The sequence below is a fragment of the Pristiophorus japonicus genome, chromosome 20 (assembly GCF_044704955.1).
Source record: "Pristiophorus japonicus isolate sPriJap1 chromosome 20, sPriJap1.hap1, whole genome shotgun sequence".
NCBI lineage: Eukaryota > Metazoa > Chordata > Chondrichthyes > Pristiophoridae > Pristiophorus > Pristiophorus japonicus.
Genome location: NC_091996.1, coordinates 28,593,828 through 28,609,830, shown reverse-complemented (window position 1 = coordinate 28,609,830; position 16,003 = coordinate 28,593,828). Strand labels below are relative to the sequence as shown.

The window sequence follows — 16,003 nt, the reverse complement described above, 5'->3', positions numbered from 1 at the left end:
AATTTCACACACAAAAGGTAGTGAAAATGTAAAATTATCTCCCCCCCCCCCCCCCCCCCCAGAAGGCTGTGGATGCTGGGTCAACTAAAATTTTCAAGTCTGAGATCGACAGATTTGTATTCGATTAAGGTGTCAGAGAATATGGATCAAAAACAGTGAATGAAGGTGCAGTACAAATCAGCCATTGTCTGCTTGAATGGTGGAACAGACTCGAGGGGCTGAATACTCATGTTCCTATGATGACCATTTGGAAATTGGCTTATTCTTTTCACCAATGGAAGGTACATACTATAGGATTGACTTCCCTCAACTCTTGAAATCTGGATAGGGCAGTCTTGAAAATGCAGATCTAGAAATCAGCCTTTCATTTATTTTGACTGAATAGGTAGAACTAATGAATTAGATACTTCCTGTTTGATCGCCAATAGTTTACAGCACAACTCCCACTTGGATGTCTAATATAATCCTTCATGTGTTCTTAAATGAAGGGAGAATCTATAGTTCTATAAGTGTAGACCAAAATTGATATTTTGGTTCAATTTTTAATAGGAGAAGATAATACCTGTATAATTACTAACCATGATGCTGAAGACCATCTTTCAAGGAAAGAAGAACTTTTAGTGGAGGCATCCTGTGAAACAGCTTCTTCATCTGGGTCTCTTGATTCAGAATTTCAGCAGACTGAAGTAAATGTCCGTGAAACACTTCACCTTTACCTGCCTACCCATGACATTCAGGAAGAGGAGGAGTTCACAAATGCATGGTAAATCCTATTATATTATATTAGACAAGTATATTCTTTGCAAATAAAAAATTTGTACAGGTATCATGCCTTTCATGCCCCTGAAAGGTCGCAAATTGCTTCACAGCCAATTAAGTACGTTTGAAGTGTCGCCACTGTTGTAATGTAGGGTAATACAGCAGCCAACTTGCAAACAGCTAGGTTCCACAAACTGTAATAGGATAAATGACCAGATAATCTGTTTTAGTAATGTTGGTTGATGGATAAAAGTAAACCTGGAGATTGAGCTTACTCCCTGCTCTTCTTCGAATACTGCCATGGGATCTTTTATGTCCATCTGACAGGACAGACAGAGTCTCGCTTTAGAAAGATGACATCTCCAACAAAGCAGCACTCCCTCAGCTTTACATAGTATTTACAGCACAGAAACAGGCGTTTATGCTGGTGTTTCTGCTCCACACGAGCTTCCTTCCAACCTTCATCATCTAACCCCCTCAACATATCCTTTTATTCTTTTCTCCCTCATGTGTTTATCTAGCTTCCCCTTAAATGCATTTATGCTAAACGCCTCAACTACACCTTCTGGTAACGAGTTCCACATTCTAACCATTCTCTGGGTAAAAAAGTTTCTACTGAAATCCCTATTGAATTTATTAGTGACTTTCTTATATTTATGGCCCCTAGTTCTCTAGTTCTGGTTTGCCCTGCAAGTGGAAATATCTTCTATACATCTACCCAATCAGACCTTTTCATTATCATAAAGGCCTCTATCTGGTCACCATTTAGTCTTCTCTTTTCTAGAGAAAAGACCCCCAGCCTGTTCAATCTTTCATGATGGGTATAACCTCTCAGTTCTGGTAGTGTTCTAGTAAATCTTTTTTGCATCTTCTCCAACACCTGGGTTTGTTTTTTATAATATGGAGACCAGAACTGTTCACGTTTAACATAACTTCTCTTCTTTTCAATTATATCCTTCTAGAAATTAACCCCAGTGCTTTCTTTGCTTTTTTAATGGCCTTATTAACCTTACACTGAAGTAATTCATCATGGGACATGGGTACATATTCTACATGCCAGGATGAAAGTGTTCTTTAACCTTGCTCATCAGGGTAACTTTTTAAACTCGCTGATGAGTATATTCCATGTTTATAATCTTTTATTTTCGACATGATATTCTATTACTGGAAGTATCTCTTCTATTACATGTTATGGTATATATTGAGGATACGCATCCACTGCCTATACACTTGGTGATACACCACATTGGTGCAAATGCACAATTGTGCTGCCCATACAGGAAAATACACCTTTACATATTGTGTAGACAAAAATATTTAATTTTGAAATATAGCTTAAAAGCCTAGATTAAAAACAAACTTCCTTGTTGAAGTAGCAACCCTATACTTGCATAATTATTACTAATGTATTAAAATATCTCCATCAAATTTGAAGGAGTGGCAAAGTTCAAACATATCTCATCGGTCTACATATTGTGAATTCTAATTGTTACATTTTGAACTACCACATATGAGTTACCACCAGCAGCAGAGCCTACAGCCTCTGGCCGTGCTTCTGTAAAAGAAATGTAAATGAGGGAAATTTATTTCCTGCATTTGCAGCAGCTAAACATTTGATACAAGGGAAACATAGAAACATAGAAAATAGGTGCAGGAGTAGGCCATTTGGCCCTTTGAGCCTGCACCACCATTCAATAACATCATGACTGATCATTCCCTCAGTACCCCTTTCCTGCTTTCTCGCCATACCCCTTGATCTCTTTAGTCGTAAGAGCCATATCTAACTCCCTCTTGAATATATCCAATGAACTGGCATCAACAACTCTCTGCGGCAGGGAATTCCACAAGTTAACAACTCTCTGAGTGAAGAAGTTTCTCCTCAACTCAGTCCAAAATGGCCTACCCCTTATCCTAAGACTATGTCCCCTGGTTCTGGACTTCCCCAACATCGGGAACATTCTAACCTGTCCAGTCCCGTCAGAATCTTATACGTTTCTATGAGATCCCCTCATCCTTCTAAACTCCAGTGAATAAAGGCTCAGTTGATCCAGTCTCTCCTCATATGTCAGTCCAGCCATCCCTGGGATCAGTCTGGTGAACCTTCACTGCACTCCCTCAATAGCAAGAATGTCCTTCCTCAGATTAGGAGACCAAAACTGAACACAAAGGGACACCTGTTAAGCCCAGGAATTCAGCGTCCAATAGTTGCCGGTGAGTGGGGGTCCCATATCTAAATCATCCGTGGTTAATTACAGCAGCACCAATATGGCATAGATTGACTGATATCATATGACATTTGATGCTGAGTTTAATTATGACAGAATGCAGTCATATTAATGTTAATCAAACTAGTTTTGTTAGAATCCAAATTACTGGATAAACAAAATCTATATATTTTAATCCATTGAATCCAGTAATGTGATTAAAAATAAGATGCAAAGCAGAGTGCAAGATACTGTTCTATAGTTTATAGGCGGTGATGTATGTGTTGAGGACTAATGTTCAATTGATTGCATGAATGTGATCAGCTTTGTTGTTGAAGACAGAGTATATTTTTATACTGATACTCAGTTTAAATGGTAAGTGAAATTTATGAAGTTTTTGGTCAAATGTTCTGTTAAATCTATTTATATACAGTTGCAGACAATTTCTGTTGGGTGTTTGCTTGCTTTATCAGATTAATCAGGTGTGACTAAATAAATTAATCGGTCAGATACATGTGGCCAGATTTTAAATGAGGAACGGACACAAATGTGCAGTGACAGAAGTGGGCGATGGGGGCCCCTAAGTTCGGGAGATCTGGATGCCTGGACAATTTTAATGGCCAGGCCTCATTTCCGTAAGGCTTCCGGGTTTCCCAGATAGTTGACGCATCTGTGCGTGTCCCGCCCACATTAAGTAATTTCTAGTGGGAGTGCCGGCCATTATTTACAGTGTCAGTGCACCTCTTCAATGGAGGCTACATTCAGTCAGGGCTCAAATCTGAGGAATTGTAAATCACTGGGGGAAAGTCTCTAGATGGCTGAAAAAGAGGTGGTCCCCAGATTGTCCAATGCCTCCCTGGAGATGATGCTAGCTGCAGCGAAGGTCAGAAGAAATGTATTATTCCCATCAAGTGGGAAAAAGAAACCTGGTGCCGTCACTAAGAAGGCATGGGTTGAGGTGGTGCAGGAGTCAGCAGCAGGAGTCTGACACTGAGGAGCAGAATCCAGTGTCAAAAACAATGTAATGACCTCACTCGGTCAGGAAAGGTCAGTAAAGATTATTTTTCCATCTCTTGCAATGCACCTGCTTTACTCCCTCTTTTCCCACCCACACTATTCATAATAATCCTCGCTAACAATCACAAAGACACACTGTACCACCCATCTTCCTTGATGAACCGCAGCCCCATGTGATTGGAGGTATGGAGGTAGTATATGTCAACCTCGCGCAGAATGTCAACATGTCTCCTCCATCGCCACCCCCTCAACGTGGCCGACATGGTATCTGAACTCCTGCTGAGCAAGATTGCGCCCTTGTCTCAAGGAGCAGCAGTCTGTAGTCAGGCCCTCACGGGCTCCAGCAATCAGAAATCCTTTGTCATGAGCATCTCTAGAAGCAGCCCATCAGGCTTCCACCAGTTCTGCTCAAGCCACTGGGGTTACAACTCAGAAGTGGTAGACCTAGGAAACCATCCATTAAAAATAGCACTGAGGGTTGACACCGGTGTTTAATTACTTTTCTTGTGCATATTAAAACCTTTTAACCTTTTATCACTTTGGTATGCACAATGTTTTCAAGGCAAGTTCTGGGGTTTGCTTTGTCATTGTGTCCTTGGTGTGGCAGTTGGTTTAATGATTTTAAGGTGATAAAATAGAGTATAAACTATGCTGGAAAGGTTACAGGACTGTTAGTACAAGGGGATCTAGTCACAGAAGACTGGGAGGAGAAAGAGCTATCATTGAATCCTTTGCATCTCAGACCACAAGATATTCCTCACGCTCTTCCTCGTATCTTCCAACGTTCTCTTCACCCTCCTCTCCCTCATCAGATAATAACTTGTGCTGGCCTTCTACCTCCTTCACCACCAGTCCTCTCTGTTGAGCTATATTATGAAGGAAGCAGCATGGCACAATGATTCTTGATGCTTTGGCTTGCGACTGTTGCAGGGAGCCCCCAGTCCTATCAAGGCACCTGAACCTTAACTGGAGTATCCCGATGGCCTGCTCAATGTGGTGATGTGGCTGCTGTATATCTGTTTTTTTCTGGAGTAGTGGGGTTTTGAAGGGGGTGTCATCAGCCATGGTAGAAGGGAGTATCCCTTGCCCCCAAGCAGAGATCATTTAAGATTGCTCCCAGATTGGAATATTCGGGTGGGGAGGGAATATTGGATTGTCTTAAAATGAAGGCATCGTGGCTGGGTAATGGGCTCATACTTGCATGAACTTCTTGTGATTACATACAGAATGGAAGCCCTTCTCATCAGTAAAATATCCTGGCTAGTCGCAAGGTGCCTTGATGACTACATGTGCGCAGTCAATTGCACCTTGCACTTGTGGAAAACCAGCTATTGCTGTGAAACCCAAGGCGGTCTTGCCTGACTGCTGTCATCAGTTCCAAAAAAAATGTATCAGCTGTCTTTAGCAAATTGAGCATCTATGATCTGCCTAATGCACTTGTGGGTGGCTGACTGACAAAAGTCCTTCAATTCCACAAAAGTGCAACACAACCCACAATGAACAAAAAAAGAACCTGAGAATGTTGCAGCTTTATTCACATCGTGACCTTTTTACATCAGGCACACATCTGACCCTTTTACATCAGTGCTGATCCAATTTCACCAGGGCTCCTCTAGCGATAATGCCAAGCTCCGTGTTTCCTGTGTAGCTGCAGTTAAGATAACATTGGGTCCTAATTGCAGCATAGGACCCCAATTTACATATCATTCATGAAGTTCTTGTTTCATCACTGCGATGAGACACCGATATTAAAATATAGCTGAACGGAAACACGGCAGAGTGGAGCCGGATGCTATACACCCAATATTAACCCTTTGCCCCACCCTTACCTATTCGTCTATGGTGGGGGTGGGGGGGGGGGAGATTAAAATTAAGGATGAGAAAGTTTGCAAGGACAGAGGGATGGAGACTAGGTTTATTTGAGGAAGGGTAGTAATGAAGGAGGTTCTGAAAGGAAGGGTCAGTGCCTGAGGATAGTCATCTAGCATGGGGACCAGGAAAGGAAGTTGAGCGGTCAGCAGTTTAATGGGATTGGGGCGAAGGGAACAGAAAGTAAAACGCATGGACAGCATGAGCTTGGAGAGCACATGATAGATAGATGGGAGAAAAACTAGAAGGTTGCGGGTTCAGGGATAGGGCAGGGGAGAGCCTGGAGGGAGGTGGGGGATGTGGGGAGGAAGTGGGATGCAATGGAGGACAGCTGAATGGATGTCTGAATCTTAGTGAGAAAATCCATGAGGTCCTTGCACTTGTTGGAAGTGGACAAGGGAGAGGGGTTTAAGTCGTAATGGAGAAAAGATATACTCCAGCCAGATCAGATATGGCTGGGTAAACCAGTTGTTTGCCAGTTATGCTCAAGTAAGTGCCCCTTGGTTTTAAGGCAAGATAGGGACACTGGGCCCAATTTTGGCCATGAATTGCTCCAATTTTTTGGGGAGTAAGTTGGTTTTTGTGGCGTAAGTTTAAAAAACACCATTTTCCCCATTAAACTTGCTCCAGAGTAATGCTTTTGTAGGTACGATTTTTTTTAGTTGAGTTTTTTTTTCCCCAAAAGGGGGCATTCCCAGTCACTGAAGCCAGTTTTGGCCATTTATGCCACTTTGGCCAGCTAAAACTTACTCCAAATCGACTTAGGTCAGCGTATGTGATCAGCTCTGAAAAACATTGCGGGCAGTTAAGAATTCGGTGCAGGTTAGTACATTTAAAGCGCCAAGACTTACAAAGCACTAAACAAAGCACAAAAATAAGCATTCAATAACAAATAAAAAATACAAGGAAGCTGAGAGGACCTGCACCAAGACTTGCACAGCACTAAACAAAGGCCAAAAAGTAATAAGCAATTAGTTAACAAAAAAAAAGAAGGAAGCTGAGGTCCTGCACCAAGACTTACAAAGCACTAAACAAATCACAAAAAGTAAGCAGCAATCAATCACTAACAAATAAAAAATAGAAGTCCTACCTTTATGCCAGAAACAAGTTTTTTTTTAAAGTTTCTAACCCCCCCCCCCCCCCCCCATCAAAACTCTCCTCCTCCACGCCGCCCCCCACCCCCCACAATCAAAACTCTCCTCCTTCTCCCCCCCCGCACCAATCAAAACTCTCCTCACTAAACAAAGTACAACCATCAATAAATAAAAAATAAAACTCAAGTCCTACCTCGGCCCGGGAACTTAGCAGGCCGGCCGGCCGGTGTGGGAGGCCACTCAGCCGGGGATAGGGTGCAGCGAACATCGGGGCGTCCCTTTGGCCGGGGATAGGGGCTGCGAGCATCGGGCCCTGCTAACAGCCCGCAGGACACGCTAAGAGGGCGAGGAGCATGTGCGCAGACTTCACTGCGCATGCGCGCAGCTGCCGGCTGGGTTCTCTGCGCTGGCCTGTTGCTCCGCCCCCACTTCGGGACACCAAGGAACTTGGCAGAGCGGGCAGGATGGGGCCACTTTTTTTCGGCACCGTTTCCAGCACGCAAAGTCGGCGCATTTAAGGTAAGTGCGCCGAAAAAAGGGGTTGGGGAAAATTGGGCCCCATATCAGGAGAATCACCGGATGAGAGAGAGCAAAGGATTTTCAGGATAAAAGGGCATCAAATGTAATGGAGTGGTTGAATAGATCAAAAGATGCAGAAGTATAGTGGCGATTGGAAGGCAAAGGCTAGGTAGTTGACTGAATACATGATTCCAATTGTTGGAATTCTCTTAGGGAGTAGCTTTTTCAAGGGATAGATGCAGAAGGAAGTGGAATTGGAAAGGGATGTGGGTGGTGAGGGATACAAAGAAGTGGTTGGAGATGGTCTTGTCAGAGGTAGCAAGGTCTCCCTTTTAAATCAGTCAATTGATTCTAAATCTCCGGAAGACTGTTACATTGATCTACTGGCTTGTGGGAAAAAACAGTTTTTACTAATTCCTAACTTTGGTCAAACTTGTGAATTTTATATTTGGGTCCTCTACCCCTATGCTGATTATCCAAGCTATATAGGTTGCTTACTTCAATCTTATCTATATCTTTCATAAAATTTAAAGACCTACATCATATCTGCCCTCAGTCTTTTCTTCAATAAGTTTTGTCACTCAAGATCTTCAAAAGTTAAAGTTCATTAAAGTCTGGAATTAAACTGATCTCCAGAGTGAAAAGTTTTAACAACAACTGGAATTTTAAAAGTTTATAAACAATGTGGAAACAAAAAAATATAGTTAAAATAACTTCTTGTTACGCTTCTCCTGAAAACGGTGAAAGCCAGACATGAATTCTGCATGCAATCTGATACTTTGGGCTCTGCTACTTGGTGATGAGAAATTAGTATCTTCTGTTCAACAGAACTGAACTGTTTATAGAATGCCTTCTCAGAAAAGAACAGAGTTGCAAAAGAGACATTGTAACAGCTACATACAGAATTCCTAATCATGGTCTAGAGTGTTAGAGATTAGTCAGGCAATTTTTGGCAACTTACATAAATTTAACAGTTGTTATACTCACACTTCACTTAGTGAGTGAGGATATATCCAAGAAAAATTACCCACAAAGATGAGTACCAGACATTTATAAAGATAGAATGATATTTTAAAGTATTGGAGAGAACTCACGACCAGGCAATACCAAACAGCATTTGTATTTTGTTTTCTAGATGTTGGTAAAGTATCTTTCAGCTAACAGCAAACGTAATGAGATCTCCAATGTTTTAATGAAGATCAAACATTGGTCTTCATCTGGTCTCCCAATTTGAGAAATAAAAATCACAACAGAGTAAGTTTAATGCAAAAATAGAAAAGGATACTGAATAATCAAAGGTGCTAGCTCATAAAAAGGGCAAAGTTTGGTGTGATGAGAGGAGATCTGGTCCAATTTAACTAGCTGAAAAGTTAGCAATCGAAACAATTTATCAGCAGTGAAGAATCTTCAAATATTAGTTGGATAGAGTACAAAATATATTCTTATTGGGATAAAAGGGGTGAAACTAAGGATAAAGTTTGTAGATAAATACAAAAATGAAAACTAAACTAAACTAAAACTATGACAACTTGGGCTAACAATGCTAAAGAAAATTTTGAATAAATATAAAAACTGGAGCGGTGTAAAGGGAGATTAGATGGGTTAAAAGGGAACATGGCTAGTTGATAATATTAGAAGCAAATAAAAAGGGTTTTTATAAGATTTTAAAAAGTAAAATAGTTATATACAGGGTAGGTCTCTATTCAAGGACAGTAGGAGAAATCTAATTGTACATAAGAACATAAGAATTAGGAACAGGAGTAGGCCAACCAACCCCGTTGAGCCTGCTCCGCCATTCAACAAGATCATGGCTGATCTGGCCATGGACTCAGCTCCACTTACCCGCCCGCTCCCCGTAACCCTTAATTCCCTTATTGGTTAAAAATCTATCTATCTGTGATTTGAATACATTCAATGAGCTAGCCTCAACTGCTTCCTTGGGCAGAGAATTCCACAGATTCAAAACCCTCTGGGAGAAGAAATTCCTTCTCAACTTGGTTTTAAATTGGCTCCCCCGTATTTTGAGGCCGTGCCCCCTAGTTCTAGTCTCCCCGACCAGTAGAAACAAACTCTCTGCCTCGATCTTGTCTATCCCTTTCATTATTTTAAATGTTTCTATAAGATCACCCCTCATCCTTCTGAACTCCAACGAGTAAAGACCCAGTCTACTCAATCTATCATCATAAGGTAACCCTCTCATCTCCGGAATCAACCTAGTGAATCATCTCTGTACCCCCTCCAAAGCTAGTATATCCTTCCTTAAGTAAGGTGACCAAAACTGCATGCAGTACTCCAGGTGCGGCCTCACCAATACCCTATACAGTTGCAGCAGGACCTCCCTGCTTTTACATAGAAACATAGAAACATAGAAAATAGGTGCAGGAGTAGGCCATTCGGCCCTTCTAGCCTGCACCGCCATTCAATGAGTTGTACTCCATCCCTCTCGCAATGAAGGCCAACATTCCATTTGCCTTCCTGATTACCTGCTGCACCTGCAAACTAACTTTTTGGGATACATGCACAAGGACCCCCAGGTCCCTCTGCACCGCAGCATGTTATAATTTCTCCCCATTCAAATAATATTCCCTTTTACTGTTTTTTTTTCCAAGGTGGATGACCTCACATTTTTCGACATTGTATTCCATTTGCCAAACCTTAACCTATTGGCTTAACCTATCTAAATCTCTTTGCAGCCTCTCTACACAACCCGCTTTCCCACTAATCTTTGTGTCATCTGCAAATTTTGTTACACTACACTCTGTCCCCTCTTCCAGGTCATCTATGTATATTGTAAACAGTTGTGGTCCCAGCACTGATCCCTATGGCACACCACTAACCACCGATTTCCAACCCGAAAAGGACCCATTTATCCCGACTCTCTGCTTTCTGTTAGCCAACCAATTCTCTATCCATGCTAATACATTTCCTCTGACTCCACATACCTTTACCTTCTACAGTAACCTTTTGTGTGGCACCTTATCGAATGCCTTTTGGAAATCTAAATACACCACATCCATCGGTACACCTCTATCCACCATGCTCGTTATATCCTCAAAGAATTCCAGTAAATTAGTTAAACATGATTTCCCCTTCATGAATCCATGTTGCGTCTGCTTGATTGTACTATTCCTATCTAGATGTCTCGCTATTTCTTCCTTAATGATAGCTTCAAGCATTTTCCCCACCACAGATGTTAAACTAACCGGCTAATAGTTACCTGCCTTTTGTCTGCCCCCTTTTTTTAAACAGAGGCGTTACATTAGCTGCTTTCCAATCCGCTGGTACCTCCCCAGAGTCCAGAGAATTTTGGTAGATTATAACGAATGCATCTGCTATAACTTCCGCCATCTCTTTTAATACCCTGGGATGCATTTCATCCAGACCAGGGGACTTGTCTACCTTGAGTCCCATTAGCCTGTCCAGCACTACCCCACTAGTGATAGTGATTATCTCAAGGTCCTCCCTTCCCACATTCCCATGACCAGCAATTTTTGGCATGGTTTTTGTGTCTTCCACTGTGAAGACCGAAGCAAAATAATTGTTTAAGGTCTCAGCCATTTCCACATTTCCCATTATTAAATCCCCCTTCTCATCTTCTAAGGGACCAACATTTACTTTAGTCACTCTTTTCCGTTTTATATATCCATAAAAGCTTTTACTATCTGTTTTTATGTTTTGCGCAAGTTTACTTTCGTAATCTATCTTTCCTTTCTTTATTGCTTTCTTAGTCATTCTTTGCTGTCGTTTAAAATTTTTCTTCTAGTTTCCCACTAACCTTGGCCACCTTAAACACATTGGTTTTTAATTTGATACTCTCCCTTATTTCCTTGGTTATCCACGGCTGGTTATCCCTTCTCTTACCGCCCTTCTTTTTCACTGGAATATATTTTTGTTGAGCACTTTGAAAGAGCTCCTTAAAAGTCCTCCACTGTTCCTCAATTGTGCCACCGTTTAGTCTGTGATTCCAGTCTACTTTAGCCAATTCTGCCCTTATCCCACTGTAGTCCCTTTTGTTTAAGCATAGTACGCTCGTTTGAGACACTACTTCCTCACCCTCAATCTGTATTACAAATTCAACCATACTGTGATCACTCATTCCGAGAGGATCTTTTACTAGGAGATCGTTTATTATTCCTGTCTCATTGCACAAGACCAGATCTAAGATAGCTTGCTCCCTTGTAAGTTCTGTAACATACTGTTCTAAGAAACAATCCCGTATGCATTCTATGAATTCCTTCTCAAGTCTACCCCGTGCGATTTGATTTGACCAATCGATATGCAAGTTAAAATCCCCCATGATTACTGCCGTTCCTTTTTCACATGCCTCCATTATTCCCTTGATTATTGCCAGCCCCACCGTGAAGTTATTATTTGGGGGCCTATAAACTACGCCCACCAGTGGCTTTTTCCCCTCACTATCTCTAATTTCCACCCACGATGATTCAACATTTTGTTCATTAGAGCTAATATCGTCTCTCACAACTGCCCTGATATCATCCTTTATTAACAGAGCTACCCCACCTCCTTTCCCTTCTTGTCTATCTTTCCAAATTGTCAAATACCCCTGTATGTTTAATTCCTAGTCTTGGCCCCCCTGCAACCACGTTTCTGTAATGGCCACCAAATCATACCCATTTGTAATGATTTGTGCCGTCAACTCATTTACTTTATTTCGAATGCTGCGTGCATTTAGGTAGAGTGTTTTAATACTAGTTTTTAAACCATGATTTTTAGTTTTGACCCCTCCTGCAGCCCCTTTATATTCATACATATTGTCCCTTCCTATCACCTTGTGGTTTACACTTACCCCAGTGCTACTCTGCTCTGATGCCTCCTGCCTTTTGCATTCTTTCTTGGGGTCCTGTTCATCTGAGCTCTCACCCACTCTAACGAGCTCAGAGCCCTCTCCTGGGTTCCGAATACTCCTTGCATTGAGGCACCGAGCTTTCATGCTTGTCTTTTTATTACACTTTGACCCTTTAGAATTTTGCTGTACAATGGCCCTTTTTGTTTTTTGCCTTGGGTTTCTCTGCCCTCCACTTTTACTCATCTCCTTTCTGTCTTTTGCTTCTGTCTCCATTTTTTTTCCCTCTGTCTCCCTGCATTGGTTCCCATCCCCCTGCCATATTAGTTTAACTCCCCCCCAACAGCACTAGCAAACACTCCCCCTAGGACATTGGTTCCAGTCCTGCCTAGGTGCAGACCGTCCGGTTTGTACTGGTCCCACCTCTCCCAGAACCGGTTCCAATGCCCCAGGAATTTTAATCCCTCCCTGCTGCACCACTGCTCAAGCCACGTATTCATCTGAGCTATCCTGCGATTCCTACTCTGACTAGAGGATGAAAGTATGGCGGCGATATATTAAATAAATATTTTAAGTCAGTCTTTACAAATGATGGTGGAAGTGAGATATATAGGTAGGCCAGAGAAGGATATGCAACTGTAGAAAAGGAATTGTTTCTGTAAAAAAAAAGTGGAACTCAAGATGGATAAGTCACCAGGCCCTGATGTATCCTAGCCTTTTGAAGAAAGTCAAAGAAAACTTGCCAGAGACTCTGACCACAAGTATTCAATCTTTCTTGGATAGGTTGTTTTTGGAGGGTAGCCAATGTAACACTCCAGTTCAAGGAAGAGAAGAATAAACCTGGTAATTACAGACCACTTATCTAATGTTAATTGTGGACAAATTTATAATCCATAATTTGAGGGAAAGTAACGAACATTTAAAACTGCATGGGTTATTCATGGACAGTCTACATGTATTTATAAAAAAACATCAAGTCTTTTGAAGAAATAGGTGATTGGATAAAGGGTATGCAGTAAATCTGTATAATGTATATAGATCTTCAGAAGGTGTGTGATAAGGTGGTTCATGAGAAGCTTATTACAAAAATTCAGGCATATGGTACAAGAGGAAATGTAGCAGCATAGAAAGAAAGTTGGTTGATGGAAGGAAAATAAATGATTACAGTGAATGGGTGTTGCGCAGATTAAATAAAGGTTGGAAGTGATATATCCCAGGGGTCATTGCTGGGTCCACCTTTGTTCTCGGTATATGATTTAGACTTGGACAAAGGGAGTACAATATCCAAATTTGCAAACAACACAAAAGTATGCCATTGAGCGAATAATGAGAACTATAAAAGACATATAAAAGAGGAAATGCTGATCTGCAACAATTGATCTACAAAATTACTGTTTTGCAGTTTCTAAAATGGCAATTTTTCGACAGAATTGTCTGTGTATATAAAACAAATTGGTGCAATTCAGCATTTACATCATCTTCAGTTTTCCTGAAGTGATGTTGAACTGCCCTCACTTTACTACACTATTGCCCCAGGAAAATGTGATGCCTTTGAACAAGTGAAAGGTGAAGGGGTCCTAAACACGGATTTTGAATATGCAGATGTGATTGTAAGAGCAGGAGGGTAAAAGGAGAACATCTACAAATTATCTGCCTATAAATTATTCTTAGTCCCTTGCTTTGCAATTTTGCTGAAGAGAGCATAAAATGCAGTCCTATTATATTGTGTATTATATTGAAGTATATAATGATGATTGCCCTATGATGCAGAAATGTAACCTGTAAAACTCAACAGTCTTACAATATTTTGAGAGTCTACAGGCAGATGCCTACTTGTACAGGGTTGGTTACATCAAAAACCTACAACCCCAAACTTTTATCTTCAACTGAAAAACATGCGTTGGCACATCAAACATTTAGGAAAGATTACTGTGCCAGAAGTTAAGAATGTAATTTTCTATTCAAAGGCGCTAACCATGGAAGATTTATGGCTTGAATGCAAACTAGTTGCTGGTGGTTTCTAGATGCAATTACCATAAGTGCAATGTACAATTCTGTGGTGTTTTTTTTAATAAAAAAGGAAATTCCAGGCTCCAAGCAATTTTGCTATTCATCATCTCCAATATCTATTTCCTGACACTAAAATGCACCTTTAAGAGCAAAAACAGTTTCAAAGTGAATATTCCCCATTTACTGCTTTGGAGAGATCAATAACACCTTTTTGAAAGATTGTGATGTAATTTCACCCAGCAATATGATAGAAATGAAAAATTAATTTTTGTGTGCTATATTTAAAACCTTTGTACCAGTGCAGGATAACCATTGACAATCAGGAAATCATAATGGCCCAGAATTTGCAGTGGGTAACAACAGCGAATGAGCAGCGTTTGGCGTTATTACCCCTTTAAAACTGAGCACAACTTCAGGATTTAGCGCCAGCGCATCCTAATGCGGAAATCCTGAAGTTGCGGTCAGTCATTCACTGCTCCGACACTGACTGCGAGGACCATAACTGGTTTGATTAAGGGTATGTCCACTACGCAGCATGGTGACTTATAGATTTTAGGAGTATTTGGTTGGACGATACACCGGCAAATATGTCAGCCATGGCTCAATGGGTGGGTAGCACCCTCGCCTCCGAGTCAAAAGGTTGTGGGTTCAAGTCTCACTCCAGAGACGTGATCACAAAAATCTAGGTTGGCACTCCAGTGCATTATTGAGGGAGCGCGACACTGTCAGAGGTACTGTCTTTCAGATGAGACGTTAAACTGCGGCCCCATCAGCTCTCAGGTGGATGTAAAAGATCCCATAGCACTATTTCGAAGAAGAACAGGAGAGTTATCCCCAGTGTCCTAGCCAATATTTATCCCTCAATCAACATAACAAAAGCAGATCATCTGATCATTATCACATTATTGTTTGTGGGACCGTGCTGAACACAAATTGGCTGCCAGGTTTCCTACATTACAACAGTGACTACACCTCAAAAGTACTTCACTGGCTGTAAAGCACTTTGGGACGTCTGGTGGTTGTCAACCTTCTATAGTCTTTTTTATATCGTGTACAGCGCAGAAACAGGCCAGTCAACTTAACTGGTCTCATTTATGTTCCACATAAGCCTCCTCCCACCCTACTTCATTTAACCCGATCAGCATATCCTTCTATTCCTTTCTCCCTCGTGTTTATCTAGCTTCTCCTCAAATGGATATATGCTATTTGCCTCATCTACTCCTTATGGTAGCGCGTTTCACATCTTAACACTCTTTGGGCAAAGAAGTTTCTCCTGAATTCCCTATTGGATTTATTAGTGACTATCTTATATATATGGCCTCTATTTTTCCCCATAAGTGCAAACCCTATCAAAACTCTTTCATTATCTTAAAGACCTCTATCAGGTCACCCATCAGCCTTCTCTTTGAGAGAAAAGAACCCAGCCAGTTCATCCTTTCCTGATAAATAGATCTCCTCAGTTCTGGTATCATCCTTGTGGATCTTTTTTGCACCTGCTCCAATGCCTCTATATCCTTGAAACCAGAATTTGGAACAGTACTCCAAGTGTGTTTTAACCAAGGTTCTATAGTAGTGTAACATAACTTCTCTGCTTTTCATTTCTATCCCTCTAGAAAGAAACATCAGTGCATGGTTTGCATTTTTATGTCCCTATTGACCTTCATAGAAACATAGAAAATAGGTGCAAGAGTAGGCAATTTGGCCCTTCGAGCTTGCACCGCCATTCA

General features: G+C 41.3%; 1 protein-coding gene across 4 annotated transcripts in view; it reads left to right on the top strand.

Moving 5' to 3' along the window:
• The window catches only part of LOC139232898 (uncharacterized), a 47,902-nt gene that overhangs the window by 23,641 nt on the left and 8,258 nt on the right, over positions 1-16,003 (top strand). For all 4 annotated transcript variants that reach the window (XM_070863392.1, XM_070863394.1, XM_070863390.1 and 1 more), the window contains one exon: positions 550-763. In XM_070863392.1, coding sequence (XP_070719493.1) covers positions 550-763 — 214 coding nt within the window. The remainder of the gene's footprint in view (positions 1-549; positions 764-16,003) is intronic.